Source organism: Chionomys nivalis, chromosome 22 (assembly GCF_950005125.1).
Source record: "Chionomys nivalis chromosome 22, mChiNiv1.1, whole genome shotgun sequence".
NCBI lineage: Eukaryota > Metazoa > Chordata > Mammalia > Rodentia > Cricetidae > Chionomys > Chionomys nivalis.
The window spans coordinates 42485443-42504273 of NC_080107.1; the positions used below are offsets into that span (position 1 = coordinate 42485443).

The 18831-nt window shown below is 56.2% G+C and overlaps 1 protein-coding gene across 1 annotated transcript in view; it reads left to right on the plus strand.

Annotated features, from left to right (window-relative positions):
- The first annotated feature begins 1019 nt into the window (after positions 1 to 1019).
- The window catches only part of Rxra (retinoid X receptor alpha), an 86789-nt gene continuing 68977 nt past the window's right edge, over positions 1020 to 18831 (plus strand). The window contains exon 1 of the mRNA XM_057755307.1: positions 1020 to 1163. Within this exon, the coding sequence (XP_057611290.1) occupies positions 1136 to 1163 (28 nt within the window). The 5' untranslated portion in view covers positions 1020 to 1135. The remainder of the gene's footprint in view (positions 1164 to 18831) is intronic.

The following is an 18831-nucleotide window of genomic DNA, read 5'->3' on the forward strand; positions in this document are numbered from 1 at the left end:
TGGCTCTGCTCAGGTAGCTCACACCCAAATCCGAATTCCAGCCGCCCAAGACGGCGAGCGGGTTGCGGAGGAGGCCCAGGCTCTCCTTGGGTAGGAGTGCTTCCTTTCGTTTTTAAACAAACAAATCATGAATTTAAAAGTCAGGGCAGAGAGCTGCCCAAGGTATAAAAATAGCCCGGGGCCACTGGGCAATGTCCGAAGCCGGCACAGCGCCTCTCGAACCCCGCACCTCAGAGGAGGGTAGGAGCCGTCGGGGTAACACCGGTACGCGAAGCACCCCCCACCCCCACCAGTCTGGCCTTCGGTCAGACACTGTGGTCCTTTTGGGGCCTCCCGCGTGTAAGTGGGAGGGACTGGGGCATCGGAAGGGCAGCATCCCCCTGCTCAACTGTTTGCCTCTGTCTCACCGCCCATCCCCGGCCTCAGTTTCCCCATGTGTCCGTCTGGGTGTACAGGGGCCTTGGCTCTCTTATAGGGAGCCCTGCCCGACCAGGGTCCCCGAGCGGCCACGGCCGGCCTCTTTGTGTGTCCGCGCAGACAATGGCCCGGCCGCTGAGCTCTCCTCCCGGCCCCGCTCTCCTCCTCCACCACCGCGGGCCGCGGGGATTTTGGGCAGCTGGGGAGGGAAGGCTTCTTCAACCCGCCGCCCCGCCCTCCTCCCACGCCGCCGCCCCACGGGCTCCCGGGATCCCCTAGCAGACGCAAACTTGCAAGTTTGCAGGACGCTCACAACTCGGGGTCTGGAGGCGAGCGCGGGGCGGCGGCGGCGGCAGCGGCGGGCGGGGCGCGCACCGGCTGCGGGCGGGGCGAGTGGCGGCGGCGGCGGCGCTGCGCCGAGTCAGCGCCCGTCGCGGGCCCCCCGCCGCTCCCCCCGCTGCAGGCCGGGCCGGAGCGGGTCGCGGGCGCGCGGCGGAGGCGCGGGTGGCGGGCGCGCGCGCGAGGCGCGCGCAGGCACAAGTAGTTTACATTGTTGGGCGACTTTTGCAACAACTCGCCGCGCCGCGGCCTCCGCGCGCCGCCGCTGCCGCTGCCGCCGCCGGCTCCCCGCCGCCCGGGCCCGGGCCGGCCGCGCCGGGGGCCGCCGCGCTGCCGCCCCGCTGCTCTGCCGCCGGCCGGGCATGAGTTAGTCGCAGACATGGACACCAAACATTTCCTGCCGCTCGGTAAGTGCCGGCCGCGGCGGCGCGGGCGAGGGAGGGGGCCGGGGCCGGCGGGGCGGGGGCGCGTGCGCAGCGCGCGTGGGGGGTCCGGCCGGGCCCGCTGGGCCCCGCGCCGTGGCTGTACCGAGAGTTGGCGCGCCGGGCCCGGGGGAGGCGAGTGGGCACAGGGCAACTTTTCCCGGGCCCGAGCGCGCGGCGGGAGAGGGCGAAGGCGCCGGGCCTCTTGACTTGTCGGGGAGCAGGAGTGGGCGGCGGGGCTGGGGCGAGCGGCAGGTTCGCTCGGGACGTGGAGAGGGTCCTTCACGGTGCGCCTAGCGCGTCCGCAGAACCTCGGGGCGCCGAGCCCCAGCCGCCCAGGAACCGGGCCACGCCAGAGGAGCAACTTCTGCGCTCGCTGGAGGGCTCCAGGCCTCCCTGGCACTGGGATGGGGGCGACGCGCTATGCTCCAGGAGGCCACTGCTCCTCCGGGCTCGTCGGGATGCTATTTGGAGCAGGCCGCTGGCCCCTGGGTGTCTGTTCGCCCAGGACGGAGTCTGCGATCTTGCCATTCCCCTACAGCAGCCCAAACCTAGGTGGGCATGGTCACTCAGAGGCCTGTGATCAGAAACATCAAACCCAGAACCGGGGCCCCACACTCTGGCACCCCTAGTTGTTCTCCGTGGTATTTAGGGGGAGGATAGCCCATCGGCAGAAAAGTCCGTCCTGTTGCCCTCCCGCCAGCAGTTCTCAGCCGCAGACAGCCTGCCAACTCCGGGAGTAGAACCGAGCAGGGTCGGAACCCCCTAACCATTACTCTCGCTGGGGTTTTGGGAACCAGAGGGAAGCAGTGTAGAGAGACTTTGTAAATGAGCTCTGGGAAGGATATTAATTTGGTGGTGAGGACAGCAGCCAGGCTGTCAGGCTGGTGAAGAATTTGTGCTGAATGGCAATCAGGACAGCTGATTATGGACGAAGCTCCATGATGATCATTGCCTCTTTGCCTACCCATCCCCTATGAAGCTTGGGGTGCAGTTTGGCTACCCTGGGGAGATCAGAACCTAGCATGGCTTTTAAGACTTTTGATGATTTGGGGAGGTGGCCTCCCTTTGGCCCCAACCTTCTTACAGCCCACAGCCAGGTCTGCTGCAGAGTGACTTGGGTAGAGTGTTCCAAGTTTGTCAAAGCTTCAGACACTCCATCCTTAGGAGTAGCAATGGAGACCATGGGAGCTCAGCTGAGCTTGCGGGTCTGCCTCCCAGGCTGTAAACTCCTGTCCATGTTGCAGTTGAGAAACTGGCTGGTAGAGGCCACACTTAGAGACTAAGTGGTGGATTTGGCATTGGAGCCCCCTGCCAAAGTCCGCGGACAAGAAAGCTGTGTTGCTGTGGCTTGTTGCTGCAGGGTCTGATGTCGGGTTGGTTGGGCTCCTGAGACACCTCTTTCGCTTCCAGCCAAGCCTTCATGTGCACAGAGCTGGGTCCTTAGGACAGGAATGCTTTGCCCAGTCGCAGACCCTGGACATGGCTAGGGTCTTGGGATGGGAAGCAACACCACAGGAGGGACAGAGCCTATTCTAGAAGCTGGTACACACAGAACTGGGAATGAGATTGCAGGGTGGCTGGACTGGAGACTCCAAGAAGAGGAGTCGTGTCTCGGAGCTACTGTTCCCCCCCCCACTAGGAGACCCAGAGTCTTGGGTTCACAGAGTGGCTCTCAGGACCAGCTTGTGGCCTCTCAGGCAGCCCATGCCCCAGGGCTGAGTCCTGGGCTCTGATTACATTTTATTTTTTCCTAAGCTTGTGACCAGCTCTGAAGTCCAGTGCAGTTGAAGGTCCATTTAAGTGGCTACTTGCCTAAGCCCTTCTGTCAACACAGCCTAATCCCTCCTGGGGGCTGAGTGTCAGAGGAGCCTGCTCATCCAGGGTCTCCACTGGCTGCTTGGGTCTGACTTGAAGTGGCTAGGAAGGTTTGGCTATCCCTTCTTCACTACCCTGCTACTTTTGGGGTCTGGGACTGAGGGCCCTTCCCAGCCTGAACCGTGTGGTGTTTGGCAGTCCAGGTAGCCTCTGAGCCTCTGTCCACTGAGTTGATCTGTATGGGACAGAACTGAGAAGAAAGGGAGGCTGGGGAATTTGCCCCAGGCAGCCCCTGTTTCCTGGCCTTGCTGCCCAGGGCTGGCCTTCCTCCATGCCTGTCGGGGAGTGGGGTAAGGGCTGGCCTCAGCCTGGATGGTGGGACTGGAAGGCTGAGCCTGCAGAGTCCAAAGGTCCCAAGACTGCACTGACCCTCTCAGTTGTTAGTGGCCCGTTTGTTTGCGAGGGTAACAGGTTCCCAGAAGCAGGGCTCCAGGCCTCCAACCACTCTCTTGTGGGGTACTTTGGGGACCTAGTGAACTTGGGGCCTGCGTGAGGGGGCTTTTTAGTAGCATCAGAGCCCTTGTGACCCAAAATAGAGCACATTCCGGGCGTCCCGAAATAACAGGGTCACATGACTCAGGAGGCTGGGCTTGGAGTCCAGCTTGGGCCTGACGAGGCAGTTCATGGTTAGGCCCCCAGCTGCCTACTCATTTGGGCATTTGTTTTGGGAAACTCTGGAGGGGACTCTGTTGTTGACTGAGGAGGTGTTAGGGCGAGAAAAAGTGACCCCCTGATGGTGGTCTGACTGTGGCAGTGGCCTTGCCCGCCTGTCTTCTTTGGGCTGGCACTGACTGTTATGTTGGGCACAAGCATCTGCTCAGATGTGGGCTCAGAGAGCTAGGCCTACAGGAAGGACTGGCTGAGGGTGGGGAGCCCTCCACACAGCACAGGTCTGCCCTGCTCAGAGTCTGTGGGATGTGTGGGGTGCAGAGCTGAGTCCACAGCTTGGTCATGTGGGGCGGCTGCCGTAGGCTGGCTCCCAGGGCCAGGTCTGCCAGGGCCCAGGCGGCTCTTCCAGCTGTGCCTGTCCTTCAGGGCCTGGGCTAGGTACACCTCCTCCGGGAGGTCCCTCTGATTGCCACGCTAGTGTCCTGTTCCATCCGTGCCATGACTGTCCTGGAGGCTGAGCATAAGAGTAGGACCCTGCCCTACCCTCATGCCTTCCTTTAGGAAAGGAAGAGGCTCAGAGGGTTTGCCGCTCTGTGGTCGCTGTAGGGGTGCTCCGGCCTGTGTCCCTCCACCCAAGGGCTAGCTGTGCATATCAGAAGGGCTCTAGTATCAGAATGTGCTATGAGAGAGTGTTGACCCACCGGTCAGTGAGGTTGCCCCTGGCTTCCTGTCTTTAGTGATACGGGGTTTCACTATGTTAGAATATGTTAGGGCCAGGGTCTCCGCGGTGAGTGAGGCCTGACTCTGCGGAGAATTGGGCTGGTGGACCTGGCTCAGCTGTCTCAAGACGTAGGCCTTGTGCATGGCCTAGGGCCAGGACAAGCCAAGACCTGCTTTCCTTCCGTGCTCCTTATGCCTAAAGCTTGTGGGCCCGGGAAGGCCTTGAGGTATCAGATTGGCTGCTGAATTTTCATGGGAACTGGCCATCAGCTGGGCCAGAGATGGGGTCTGGAGTTCTAGCTCTCCAGAGTGTAGGTGTCCAGTTTGTGGCTTGGAGTGTGTTCGTTTGCAGGCTCACCTTCCAACCCTTTGTCCCAATGCTCTTTTAAAGAAATTTTAAAATTACTTTTATTTGTGTGTGTGTATATATGCGTGTGTGTTGTGCTGTGTGTGTGTGTGTGTGTGTGTACTTGCAGGTACACATGCATTTGTGTGGAGGTCAGAGGACAGCTTTTGGGGGTTGCTTCTCCTTCTACCACCGTGCGGGTCTTAGGGATCTAACTCAGACCTTGGTAAGCAAATACCTTACCCACTAAGTCACCTCACCAGCACCCAGTGCTTTTGAAACGGGCTAGTTTCAGTGCTGGGGAAGGGTTGGGGGAGATGGTCTGTCCACCTACTCATGGCCTGCAGTCTGTCCTAAGGTGTACTTGTTCCTTTCCTGTCCTTTCTCCCTTCCATTCAGACTCTCTTCCATGGTCACAGAGGGCCCTGAAGGACAAACACATCTGGACAATTGATTTCAGCCACCTGCATCTGTAAAATGGACGCATTCCTTGCTTTTCAAGGCTGTTGGACCTGTAGCCTGTTTTGGCTGGTTGGGAGTTCACAGAGCTCTTTGTGGGGTGTGCCTCTTTCTTTCCCAAGGTGAGGTCTGTAACCAAGTCCTCTCTGGTTCTCTGCCTTGTGTCCGGACAGGGCCAGATCACCAGTGTTGAGCCCAAACCATCCTGAGACTCCCCCGTGCGGTTGGGTATGGGAGCAGAGGTGGAAAGTGGGTATCAAGAGAAGACAGCTGCAACCCCTTGGCCCCTTGGCTGCGTGTCCCCTGCCTAGGTTTCTAGTCCCTTGCTGGGCTCCCTTGACAGACCCCAGCTGCTGCATGCCTCTCCCCAAGGCTCAGCGAGTCTGGTGGAGCGAAGAACTGCGCGTGAGCACACCCACCCGAGTCTGGTGCGAGATGTTCTGAGCAGTCGTGCCCCAGCGCCTCACAGACAGGGAAATTGCACCCTAGAGTTACAAAGCAATTGTCTAGCTCAGCAGCTGAATGAGCGTGAAACGGAGCAGAAAGCAGCTAAATAAAATTGGCCCAGGACGTGTGGGGAGCGGCCTGGGTGTGCACAGACACATATACACCCCCCCCCCACTTACCTGGTGCTGCCTTCCACCCCACCATGAGGCAGCAGGCCAGTGCTGCAGGCCTCTCAGGGTCTCCTAGACTTCACATGGATCTGTGGGCCTGGCTGCTTCTCGCAGCCCTGTTCTTTGAAATCTCTCCTATCCTGTTTAGGACCCGCCCACCTGGAGAGGATGCTGATGTGTATCCATTGGGTGTCCGCTGTGTATGTACTGGGATTAATTCAGGACCTCATGGGTGACCCAGGAGCAACCTCACTTAGTGCTGGAAGCTCCATGGTAGGGTTTGCTTGCCTTGGTACTTCACTGCCATGTCTCCGTGAGGTTCTCTGCTCTGCAAATTGATTTCCCAGACAGACCCAGCCCTGATCTTCAGCTGGGCCAAAACTTGTTCTTGAACTCGTTTGGGTCCTGTTCCGTCAGCATCTCAAGAAGCTGTCTCTAAGAGTGGGGTCCGTGCCCAGTCTGGTTTCCCAGGACCACTGCTGCTATCTCTGCTTCTACCCCTAGGCTGAATGCACACGTGTATGCACACATACATGTGCACTGTGACCTGGCCTTTAGGAATCCAGCAGCATTGTGCCAAGTCCTTCCTAAGGAGGCCCTGGGCCTGCTGGTGACCTCTGTCCCCATGTATGTGGGGAGTACCTGCTGGGCTCAGCCTCTTTCAGCCCATGGAGAGACTGGCAGAGGAGGGGGTGCATGGCAAGGATAGCCAGACCAAAGGCCCAAAGGCAGGCCTGGATGCAGCAGTCGTGGTGAGAGGTGGCACTGTATGAGGCTAGGTGGGAGTGACAGGTGGAGTCAGCTCAGGCCCCCTGCGCTTGCAGGGGTGGCCTGGAGGCGGCGGACGGGGGGGGGGGAGCTAAGGTGGAAGTATCTCCTCGGTGTCTCGACTGGGGAGGGGGCTCCCAGGGGCTTCCTCTTAGGCTGGCCCCTGCCTGACTTATGTGGTCTTCACCTTTCCTGGCCAGTGGTCCTGCTTATGAGATTGAGGAGAGGACCCTGTCTTGCCCATCCCTTGTAGTTTATCCACTTCCTCCATTTATGCCTTTGGCCCTGTTCTTGGGGAAATCTCTTAACCCATTGACTTATATATCCCAAGCCCTGGGGCTTATGATGTCAGGGAGTGTCTTCATGGTTTTCCAGATAGGTGAGTGTATGGTGGTCATAAATTTATGCCCTGGCCTGGAAGGACAGGCAGGCCCGGTGTACTGGATGGTGCTAGGGACCAGGTTGGCTTTGGAGGAGTCTGCTCTGTGGGATCAGAGTTGATGCCCTGAGGGCCGTTTTGGGACAGGGCACAGGGACCCTGGATTTCTTTAGGGAGAGGTCAGCACTGAGGCTCAAGTTCAAGTCTCCTTCATGATGACCAGTCCTGATTCAGGGGCAAGTTCTATCAGTTGGTCTTGAAACTCAGGGGAGCTATGTCTATTTTTCCATGGAGATAGGAGCCTGTCCTAGCCTCCCTGTGTCTCTGCTGTCCCATTGGCCATCTCTCTAGACAGCATCCTGGAGCTCAAGGCTATTAGTGGAAGCTATAGCATCCTGAGTGGGAGGGGATGGGAGCATGCTAGGCTGGGTGTAGGCTAGGCTGTGTGTGTGTGTGTGTGTGTGTGTAAATCCTGCAGCGCCTGTGGATAAGCCCTGCGGAGTTCAAAGCCACTGGGTGTGCGCAGGCTGTAATGAGGTTACTGATTCAACTGGCTTCCTGGTGCTGCGGCCCAGAGTGCAGGGAGGCTGGGAAGCCCCATGAGGGATCTAAGTATCCCATAATTGACCAATTTAGCTTAAGTGTCCGTGCTGGCCCCGGGCAGAGGTCAGGCGGTGACAATCCAGGTGGCTGGAGTAGCTGCTTGCAGGCTCAGGAGGTGCTTCATTTGTCCAGGACCTCTGGAGTGGAGCCCTAGGAGACTGACCTGGCCTTCAGGAGCTTGGTGGCCTCCCCTCCCCATTGTCTACAGGCTAGCTAGCTTTCCACATGGGCTACCCTCTGTGTTGTTGCCTTGGACCTTGTAAAGGGTGGCATCAGGCTGTCTGGGTTTCAATTTTGTCTTCAAACCAGTTGCTTCTCTGCCTACTGTCACTCTGCTTCCTTATGGGGCTTCTGAGACTGGATTCCAGGCCTGACTGGTAGAGGGCATGCTTAGCCAGAGTGAGTCCCGAGTGGCCGGCTTTGATCCTGTGTCTTTTTCCGAGACTTCCTGAGGGCAGGGCCAAGCATGTATTGCCCAACTTGAGCTGATGGAATCGGCCTCTGGCTTTGCTGGAGCTGGAAGATGCCCAGTGCTCTGGAAAGGGCTGGCAGGGCCGTGTAACCTCATTCTTTGGAAAGCCAAGGCCTGGTGTCTAGACACTTTACCAGACAGGTGCCCCTCAGACAGCATTGGGCACCATGCAGCCTGTGTTAGCGACAGCATAAGCCATTCCTTCAGCTCAGGGACCCTGGTAGATGTCCCTCCTTCAGACTTCTGATGTCTGGACATGCCTTTTGTCTGCTCGTTCTGCAGAATGGGCTTTTAGAGATGTTACAGCTACTCTTAGTTTGGAGGAGAGGGGTCCACCTGAGCCTCTGATTCTGCCCTGCCCAGGTTCTCTCTCCCCAGATGTCTATGTGTCTCTAAGTAGCTCTTCTCCCTCTGGGCCTTGGCCTCCCTAGGGCCCCTGGCAGCTGGAGGCCTCTGTATTTCCTTTCTGGCATCTTGACTTTGTTCTGGGTTGGTGGCCATTCAGTCTTGTGACACATCTGGGGACCAGCTCCTTAGGAATGACTGTGTTCCCTTCCCTGACTTAGAGGGACAGGAATCAGACTGGAGTGCCCCTGAGACCCAGGATGCCATGGGCTCTTAGCTAGCCATTGGTGGTGAAACTGGACGTGGCTCTGGATTTCAACTGGGAGTATTAGAGAAGACCCTTTGGGGGCAAGGGACATGCATTGCAGATACTGTGTTTTTTAAGAAAGGGAGGGGGAGGGGCAGAGGCATGGGGCCTACAGATGAGTGGGTCAACCCCTTGCCAGCCACCACCTAAGTTTAAGGTGCCTGGGAAATTGAGGACACTTCATGGAAGTGTGACAGTTAGGTTTTGAATCATGAGTACAAGTTTGCTAGGTAGGCTATGTAGTTAAAGCAGACCTTCTCCAGAGAGCAGTGGCCCCAGGGAGACTCTAGGGATGGGATGCCCAAGCCAGGCTTCTCTGGCCTTCCTCTTGCTAGCTGGGTCACAGGTGTGTGCTGTGGGAACCATGTGAGTGTGTGCATGTGTGTGTGTGTGATGTGGGGGCATGTGGTTGGCTTATGTGGGAATGATTAACTCTGTGTGGAGCTGAGGCTGAGCCCAGACCTGGTGGGGATGTGGTGACCACAGATCCCCTCTTAGCTGCTCCCCTGATGACCCGATTTCTAGTCTCTTCTCTGGTTCTCAAGATGTGGAATGTGACCCCGCTGGCCCCCTATGGGTCATTGCCCACTGGAGATGCTCTCTTTAGCGTAGGTGGCCCTATTCAGACCCATTTTGGATGGAACAATAGGCTTCTCGCCAGTCAGTCAATCTTCATGTATTTGGTCCATCCCCATTCCTATTCCTAAGGTCATTTTCGGTATTATCTGCTACAGAGACTACAAGAAGTACTGGCCCTGTCCCTCTTTGCTGGCTGTGGCTGTGGGACAGCTCTGATTGGGACCAGAGTCCAGGGGAGGTGGCAGAGCCACCCCCACTTACCTGCTCTGGACTTTCTGCCTAGGATCAAGGTTGAGGAGGGTTGGGGAGGTGGGGACCTTAGTCATTGGATACCAGGGCCAAGAGGGGCAGAGCTTCTTTCCCTCTTGGAGTCCCTGGGTATTATGACAGGGCACCTGCCATCACTTGGTGTTGGGACCCTGGAGACCTGGCCTAGAAAGGCTGGGTGATGTGGTCTCCAGGCCCTGCAGCTTCTTAGGTACTGCTATCCCTCACTCCCTGCTGCATGCATGTACTTTCTGACTCAAGTTGTATAACTCTTCCTCTCTTGTTTCCCTTGGTGGCAAGCAGGAAGGATGGACACCCAACTTTGGTGGAGGTGGGGGGTGTATGTTTGCGTTGCCCTCCAGGATCCTTGGCAGTTTATAGCAGAATTGGTTTCAGCCTTTCCCCCCCAGGGCCCAGTATCTGAGTCTCTCTCTGGATAGGCTGACTCTGAGTACCCTGTCCTTCAGGGTAGGTGACACCTGGGCCTTTTGCTGCGGAATCCCCTGTGCTGTGTGTTAAAACCCTGTAGGGTGTTTATGGAAAATGCCCTCTGCAGAGCCCCTACCCCAGAATCAGCAGGTGTCTTCCCTGGCTTCTGGGGTAGACCTCTTTGATGTTGTCATCCCTCAGCTTGACAGCCATGCTCTTTCCACTGTTGTGATCTGCTTTAAGACTTCTGGGTGTCCCTTGGCTGTGGCCGCCAGCAGTTATGTTCCTGACCACAGCACGAGTGGGTGCAGTTTCAGAACTTCAACCCCAAAGAGAAGTCAGATGTGCTGGTTTCTTGTAGCTCTGCCTGCTGAGTGCCAGTCTTGCAAGGGATGAGGGAGCTGAGGCAGGGCCGTGAGTACCTAGCCCACAGAGGAGCTCCCTAGGGTGCACAGGCAAGGCCTCCCTCTAGCTACTGCTATGGGAAGATAATGCAGGGGCAGGCATGGCATCCTGAGGAAGGCTGGGATTCCACAGGATGTAGAGATGCAGAGTGGGAGAATATGTGCTCAGGAGGAGCTTTGGAGAGGCCAGCGGCAAGCGGCGTGGTCACAGACCTGTCTAGGGGCATTGGCCAGGGAAAGCGTGGGTTAGGTCTTAGTGAGGGCAGAAGGCCACTGGGGTCTGAATGCTTGGCTTCTCTTGGGGGATAGAGCCTGTGAGGTGATATGTGGTGAAGGCTCTGCTGCTATACAGGAGGTGTATTAGCAAAAGTCAAGGCAGGAAGTTGCAGATGGATGGTGGTTCCTAGGCAAGAAGGGAGGTCCAGGGAAAGTCTGAGGAGGGGTGAGGTCCTTTCCAGATGCTGCTGTGGGCCAGATTTTGGATGGACTCTAGCCCATCTGTATCCTAGGCCTACACTCCCTTCTGGGCGTCATGGACTCTGTCTTGATGGTGCTGTATAGCTCAAGGCAGTGCTTGGACCAAGGCTAAGCCACCACTAGTAGGGTGGGCCCCAGGTCTGACGTGAGTAAGAGGGGAGGTGGTCCCGGCTTTGTCTTGGGATGGGTGCCTGGACTCCTGTGGTTCTAGCTCCTTCACCCTCACAGGACTACCTGTGGTCTTTGGAGAAGTTTGACTGACCTGGGTGGGGCGTGCACGTGACATTACCATCTACAGACAGCTTTTTTACTCAGGATGTCCTCTTTAACTGCACATTCTTCCTGCCCCTGAAGGCCCAGGTGAGGAGGACTGGCCTGCTCCATGCTTCATGAGGCCTCTTTGGTCTGGGAGGCAGAGCTGTGGGCACTGGCAGCTTCCTTGGCTGTCCTGGCCAGGCCTTTCTGGGCAGATGTTTGGGGTGTAGCTACAGCCAGGCAGCTGACCCGGTTGGCTCGTTCTAGCTCCCATGACTGATGTGTTGTGGTTTATAAGTTAGAATTTTGCAGTGTTGCAGGGCCTTCTTGTATCAGACATACTCTCTGTCCACCTGGCTGCAGGACATGAAAACCACTTCTGGCTCCTGGACATAGGGTCATGGGACAGGTCACTGAGCCACCCTTGGATAGCCCACTGGTGGGTGGTGTGTACCCTTTGGGCAGCTGGCTCTTGAAGCTGCGGCTGGCCAGCTGGTATTGCTATGCTGATGTCATGGCCTCCCTGCCTGCAGTGGCTTGGGAACTTATCTACTTGTGGATAGTTATTGTGTCTCCCGTGCCAGGCGACTGGACACACAGTCACTCATGGGGCAGAGGAGAGGACGGCTGCTGGGCCCACGTGGCCCTGGACATGCCTGATAAGCTGTGAAGTCATTATCAGAGGGGGCTGTGCTGTTCTTACTCTTGGCCATGATTCCAGCCTTGCATGGTGGAGACTCTGGGGGGCCCTGCGCCTTCTGGGACTTTGGGAGCGCCTCCAGGGCTCAGGTTCCACCAGGACTCTTGAAGGGGCCTTTCTCCCTGAGACCCCCCACCCCTCCTGGCGGCAGGCCTGCAGGTTACCCCCTCCCTCCGTCAGGTTTCCCTGGCTGCCTTCCTGAGAACAACACTGTGACTGTTGTCACTATTACCATCGCCTCCTGCTGTGGCCTCCTCACTTGGTGTGGGAACCTGGGGACTGAGGGACCTGCGTTGTTGACCAGTGGGCATCTGAACAGGGCTGGCAGTAAGCACATGGGGCTAGTCCTTTATGCCTGGGGGACTAGAGGGCTGAAGGTCCTTTTGTTCTTTTGTCCTCGGTCCCCACTTGTTATCTCACTTATGGGGACCTGGGCCTACCGGTCTCCTGGTTAGCTTGTAGGGTCTACAGCCTGCAGCCCACTTGGCAGAAAGCCTGGACCTGGTTTGTAATGTGTGATCCTCTCTTCTAGTCTTCCTGCTTGGATCCAGGCCATGCTGGCCACCTCAGACTTTCCCTGGACTTTTAGAGTCCAAACACTAAGAGCGCAGGGTCCTCCTGCTTGTTTGTGCAACTGGGTGTGAGGCAAAGTGTGAGTGAGGAAGTCTTTGTTCTTTGTGTATGTACCTGTGTAGGTGGATGGACTTGTGCCCGTGTCTGACCCTCTGTGTGTGCATCATGCCTGTGTGTGAGGTGCTGCATATCGTCCACATATGAGTGTGTATGACCATGTGTATTAGCTACGTTGAATATATGTGGCTATGCATGTGTGTCTCTGTGTGTGTGCTTGTGTCTATTAATGGAGTTCTGTGTATCATTCACATGTGAGTGTGCATGGCTATGTATGTATATCTGTATATACACTTGTATTCATGTATGAGGTTCTGAGTATTATACACATGTAAGTGTGCATAGCCTCATGTGTATCATGTCTGCATATGTGTGTCCACGTATGAGGTTCTGAGTATTGTTCACATATAAGTGTTCATGGCTATGTGTGAGCTTGTATCTTTGTGCACTCTGTGTCTGTGCATAGAATTCTGTGTATTGTTTACCTGTGAATGTTCATGCTTGTGTGCATATGTCTACATACTGTGTCTGTGCATGAGCTTCTGTGTGCTAGCCACCTGTAACAAGTATGCACACTTGTTCATGTGGGAGATCCTGTGTATTGTCCATGTGTGGAGTATGCATGACCATATGTAAGCTTATGTCTGTGTGCATACCTGTGTTATACAAGAGGTTTGCTCTGTTGGCCATGTGTGAGTCTGGATGGTTGTGTGTCTGTGCATATCTGTGTCCATATATGAAGTTCATGTATTGCCTGTATACATGGCCCTATGTGAGCATGTCTAAGTGCATACGCACATCCATGTTTGAGATTCTGTGTAGTGCCCACGTATGTGTGTGCATGACTATGCTTGAGTGTATCTGTATTCATGTGTAACTGTGTTCATGCATGAGGTTTGTGCATTGTCTGTGTGTATCTGTATGTCTGTATGCACACTGTGTCCATGCACGGGGCTTGTCGTGTGTTATATTCCAGTTTCTCCAGGCCTAGACCACAACAGGTATTGCTAGTTGTCTACAGCACCTAAACTTCCTTTCTGAGGCACCCTCGCCACTCCCTACTGGCCTGAGTATTGACCCAGAAGGTGCCTGGTGCTGTCAGGGAGAGGGCAGTGTGCCAGCTAAGGTCCAGTGGCCTGTCCCTGCTTTCTAACTGTGTCTCCAAAGGAGGTCTATGCCCCAGGGGATGTAGTTAGTAGGGCCCAAAGCCAGGGTCAGTTGCGCACACTTTAGTGTAAAGGAGCCTGGCGTGAATGCTGGCAAGGCTCAGCAGGGAAGGGTAGGAAGGAAGGCTTCCTCTCATTGTGTGATGAGGAAATCAGGTCTGAGAGCTGCAGGCAGGCTGTGCGGGTGGGGGAGCCAAGGGCTAGGCTGCCTGTGGAGGACTGCTCTCTAGTGCCTTGTTTTCTACTGTCCACTTCAGGCAAAGCGAGCGGATTTGCAGATGGGGGGGACATAGCAGGACTCACTGGACTGCAGCTCCTGCCACAGGGGGCTTCAGCAGGGTGGGGTACAGTGTGGTATAGCTCCCCCCTTCTCCCTCCCCATGCCTGAAGCCACAGGGAGATACAGAGAAGTCATGTGGCTGGTTAGCTGCTGAGCTAGAATTTGAATCCAGGACCTCAGGACTCCCCTCTTCAACACTTCCTGCTGGGGCTCAGGCGCCTGGTTAGCCTTATGGTGTCAGCAAGGGTGGGGACGCCTTGCGTCTGGGAGGTACTGGAGCCAGCCTGCCTTGCTAGGCAAGGAGATACCCTGTTTCCTTCACAAACAACTGGGGCCGGTCAGAGCAATTTTATTTTTATTTCCTATTTTTACTTCCTCGTGGGCTCTTTTCAGCAACTCTGGGTTAGATGGGCCCCACCCTCCAGTCTCCACCCGGCTTCCTGGCCCAAGCCTCAAACTCTGGACAGGAGCTCACATGGATGTCTGTGTGGCCTGGGAACAGGACCCTGTTTCTGGCTCGTCCACTCCTCGCGCTGGTGTGGAGGGGTGACTCCTTCTCTTCTCCCTCTGGGAGCAGCCCTGGGGCAGTGGGTGGTGGCAGGTGTATACCTTAGTGTCTGACTCAGTTTCCCTGTTCATCTCTCTGGTTCTTGGTAGAGGTGTGTACTCTTGGCAGGGTGGGGCATAGACTTTGGGTAAATATATTGGCAGTGTACCCAGCTGAGACCCGGCTGGGCAGGGTGTAGTGAGGGCAGTACTGAGCTGCGCTGTGGCTTGTGTCGATTTGTTTCCTGGCCCTGTACCAGCACACAGTGTGTATGCTGTGTTAGGGGTGTTAGGGATCTGCAGAGCTCATCCTGGGTTGGGGGTTCTTACCTGTTGGCTGCCATTTCAGCATAGCCAGGACTTGTACTGGTGACTGACTGGTGGACATGGTATCCTGAACTCAACTCAGGCTGCCCTGACCTCCAGGCCTGGGCAGGGCTGTGTTTTCATGGACATCTGGGTTCACTGAGTTCTCTCAGTGTCAGCCTACTAAGCCTTTCCACCTTTTAAGAGTCCTGAGAGAGAGTTGCGCCATTCACACGAGGACCAGGCTCAGAGAGGTGTCACCGACCCTGAAGTTGCTTAGCTTACAGCAGGGTGGTGGCCTCCATGAAGAGGTGGCTGGAGCCGACTGTCTCTGTGCACTAGGCCACCCATCAGGTTTGGGGGATTTGGCTGGCAGGAACAGGACTCCTCTCTCTGACTTCCCTCCTAGTCCTTCTTTCCCTGGCTGGCTTGGTGCTGGCCCAGGTGGTAGTAGTGGCTTCTCTTCAGTGTGAACCACATGGGAGATAAGATAGAGGTAGTGCTCACGGAACCTGCATGTGTGCATGCTGGGGTTTTCAGGTAATCCTTTGATTAGAGATCAGGAAAGACAATCTCACAGTGTGTGTGTGTGTGTGTGTGTGTGTGTGGTCTTTCTTGGAAAAGTCCATCACCTTACAGATTTCCATGTGGCTGCCCATTGGAGGTGCCCTGGGCTCAGGCATTTGGCCTGTGGGAAATGAGGGCACTTCTGTCTCAGAACTGTCTAAGTCATCACTGGGCTGCAGGGCTGGGCAGCTTTATCCTTTGGCAGTGTGTGTGTCCTATTTGGTGTGTGAGGGCTGGACATCCTGGGAGCCATCAGCGGCATGGGAACCCTGGGCAGCAGATGTGTCTAGCGTGTTTCCATCTTTGAGTCTTTGCTTTCTCATCTCTCTGTGTGTGGGGCCATGGCTCTCACCTCTAGAGTGGTCATAAGAGGTACTGAAGTAGGGCTTATTGCTTGGTTCTGGCCCTGAAGTAGGGAGTGATGGCTGAGGGTCTCTCAGAACTGCAGAGTCCTAGTCCCAGGGGCAGGGAGAAGAGTTGCTCATGGGCCTGCAGACTGGGATGGGAACATTCACCATGGGGAAGGTGATCAGGTGCGCAGATCTGCCACTAGGGGAGAAGTATTTCTCTGGAAGGGGCATCTGGGATGGCTGCTTCTAGAACCATCCGGTAGTGCAGGAGTTCCCAGGGCCAGAAAGGGAGGCTGTTATTGGTTGTACCCCAACAGGGGCTTGGGAATAGATCCATTGTTCCAGCTCCACTGGTCTTTCTAGTGACCAGAGGAGACACTTGTCCAGCAGGGTCCCCATGCCTCAGGGCCCGTCCTCACTAGTACTGTACTGAGCACAGTCCTGAGCCTGTGTGTTAGATGCTGGGTTTCTTTCTCCTCTGTGCAAGGTTTTTGTAACTGTGGGAAAGAGTGCTTCCTCCCTCGGAGCAGCCAGGAGTGTGTCCAGCAGATGTATCTCTCTGGCCGTTGTGTCTTACCAATGTATGACATACAGACATTGGACTGCCTTTGTGCCAGGCCTGGCTGCTGAGCCCACGGTACCTATGCCTGCACTCTGTGCTTTCCCATCTCTGGGCCTGTGTTCATGTCCTCCCTCTGGTTGGTGGTCTCCTTGTCCCTTGTGTTTCTTGCTCTCATCCCTGGGGACTTAGATTCAGTATCTTTAGGAGTTGACCTGGCTTGAGCCCCATCTCTACCCTCATGAGTTTATCAGATGTGGGTTAGTGGGGACCTACCTGTCTGGAGTCTGCAACATAAACACGGACACCCCATTCCCCTACCCGCCTCCAGGCCTCAGTTTTCCTATCCCTTTCTGTGTGAGAGTGTCTGTCCTGCGTGTGTGGGGGAGGGGAGCTAGCTTTTACAGACTGTGTGGACTGGTACCAGCTAGACTTCACGCTCTCTCTTAGGGTTCAGCTTCCTGCCTCAACGCCCGCCACCCTCCGGAAGGGGCTGTGATTGGGGTCCGCCCCATGTGCCTGACTCAGCAGCCACAGGGTGGGGGAAACCGGAGGTTTCTTGTCTAACCCCAACCCAGGCACCCTCCCACAGCCCAGATTCCTCTTGTGAAGGTGGGTGTGGAGTGCTCAGTTCCTAGAAGAACAGGGTAGGGCTAAATCCCAGGTTTTAGACTCCTCCTGGGTCCCTGTGGATGCCTGCCAGACTCTGCCACTGTCCTTGGTGCCCTCCAGCCTCTGTCTCTGACAGGTGTCCACGTGTACACCACCTCCACCAAGCAGCCCTGCTGGGTTAGGCTCCTCCCACCGTCCCCATGACTCCTGTGCTTTCAGGGACTCAGTGCTGGGCCACGCACGCACGGCCTGGTGTGGAACCTGACTATAAGATTGAGGGGACGTGGAGGTGGAGGCGGAGGAAAAGACACTCCTCCTTGTGGTCTTTGCTTCCTGGGAGTCTGGGCCTCGTGGTTACATCTTAACTGGACAGAGGTGCCTAGAGAGAGTTGAAGTTGGGGTCCTGGGCTGTAGCTGCCTGGATGGCTTGTTCTTGAACTGCTTCCTGGTGAGCTCTAGAGCAGTGGTGCTTGAGAAGACAGTGAGTGTGCCCAGTGGCTGTAACCTTAGTGGGGCGTTAGTGTCCTCAGCTGGCAAAATGCTGGCACAGTCTGACATCTGGAGACAGGTCGCTAGTGAGGTGACAGTGCCCTGGGAGGACAGTTCTCCAGTGATCCTGAGCATTGCTGGGAGGAGGCCAGTAACTGAAAGTCCAGCTGTGTAAGGTTTATGCTCCCTTGGTGGCTGGCAGCGATGGGTCTGACCGGCTGCCTTCACTTTGTACCCAGCTCTGGGCCTGCATGGAGCTGGACAAGGGTTTGCTGGGTTGGTTCCACTGACATGGCAGCTGCCTAGCCTCTCTCCCTTTTGTTTGTTCAGTAGTGGGCAGCGTTCATCCTTAGGCGCTTGTGGAACCTGCCTGGGGAGGGTTCTCATTGAGTCCTTAGGAGTCTGGGGAGGCAGGGGAGGGGGCAGCTGGGTCTAGCTAAGACCTTTCTGCCGGCCCCTTCCTGTTTGCCTGATTAGCCTAGTGGTCAGAAGGGCAGCTGAGGTGTTATGAGAACGGATTGTGTGGCCCAGGCTGCACTCATGGGGGGCCTACACGACTGTGGAACTGCCAGGTGGATGCTGGGGATCTTTAGCCTACACCCACAACAGTGCGCGTCAGTAGTGAGTGTGGGGAATGGGCATAGGAAGGGTTAAGAAGCTCAGGCAAGTAATAATGTCTCTAATTTCCCCATGTGATTTAATAAAAATGTAAATCGCTGGGTGGACGGCCGCACCGCCACAGTGTTGACCGAGATGGATTGCGTGTGCTCCGTGGTCAGCCTGCCTTTGTCTCTGCACTCCCAGCAGACTGGTGCTTCCTGCTGTCCAGGAGGCTGGACACTGAGGGTCAGACGCTCTCCTCCTTCCACCTCCTTGGCCGAATGGGCAGCTGGAACACCTGGGCATCTGTTGAGGAGGGCTGCAGAGGGGCTGTGGGCAGCCTGGCTAGACAGACCAGCCTTTGTATCACCTGTCCTTCACCTCCCAGAAGAGTAGTGTCTGATCTAGGATGCACTGAACTTGGTCAAGTCCTGGTATGTAGAGGGGTCCCTGGCCACTGGGGCCAGAAAGTCTTCCTCAGGGTGACATTTGAACAGAAGGCACAGAATGAGAAGTAGGCACGTGGAGATGGAGAGGAAATGCCTTCTGGGTTGAGTTGCATGGGTGTGTGCAAAGGCCCTGAGGTGGGGGCTCACTGCTCCTGGGGAAAGAATGAGGGTAGGCACCAGATTGGGTGTTGCAGACTGCCAAATGGGTTCTGTCTGTAGAATCTGGTGGGGCCTGGTGAGAAAGGGCCCAGTGACAGGAGTGAATCCAGAGGCTGTGGGGGCGTGGCAGCTATGTGTTCTGGGCTGGTGGATCGCAGTGATGTCTAAGGTCTTGGACTTGGGCTGTAGACTTGGAGCGACCACACTGTTGGGGCCTGATGATGCCTTTGTAGGGACATGGATGGGAAGATGCTGAGGGTGTGTGCTGGAGCATGGCTGCTCTGAGCAGAAGGATGCATTTTTGACAGGTTTAGGGAGACTTTGAA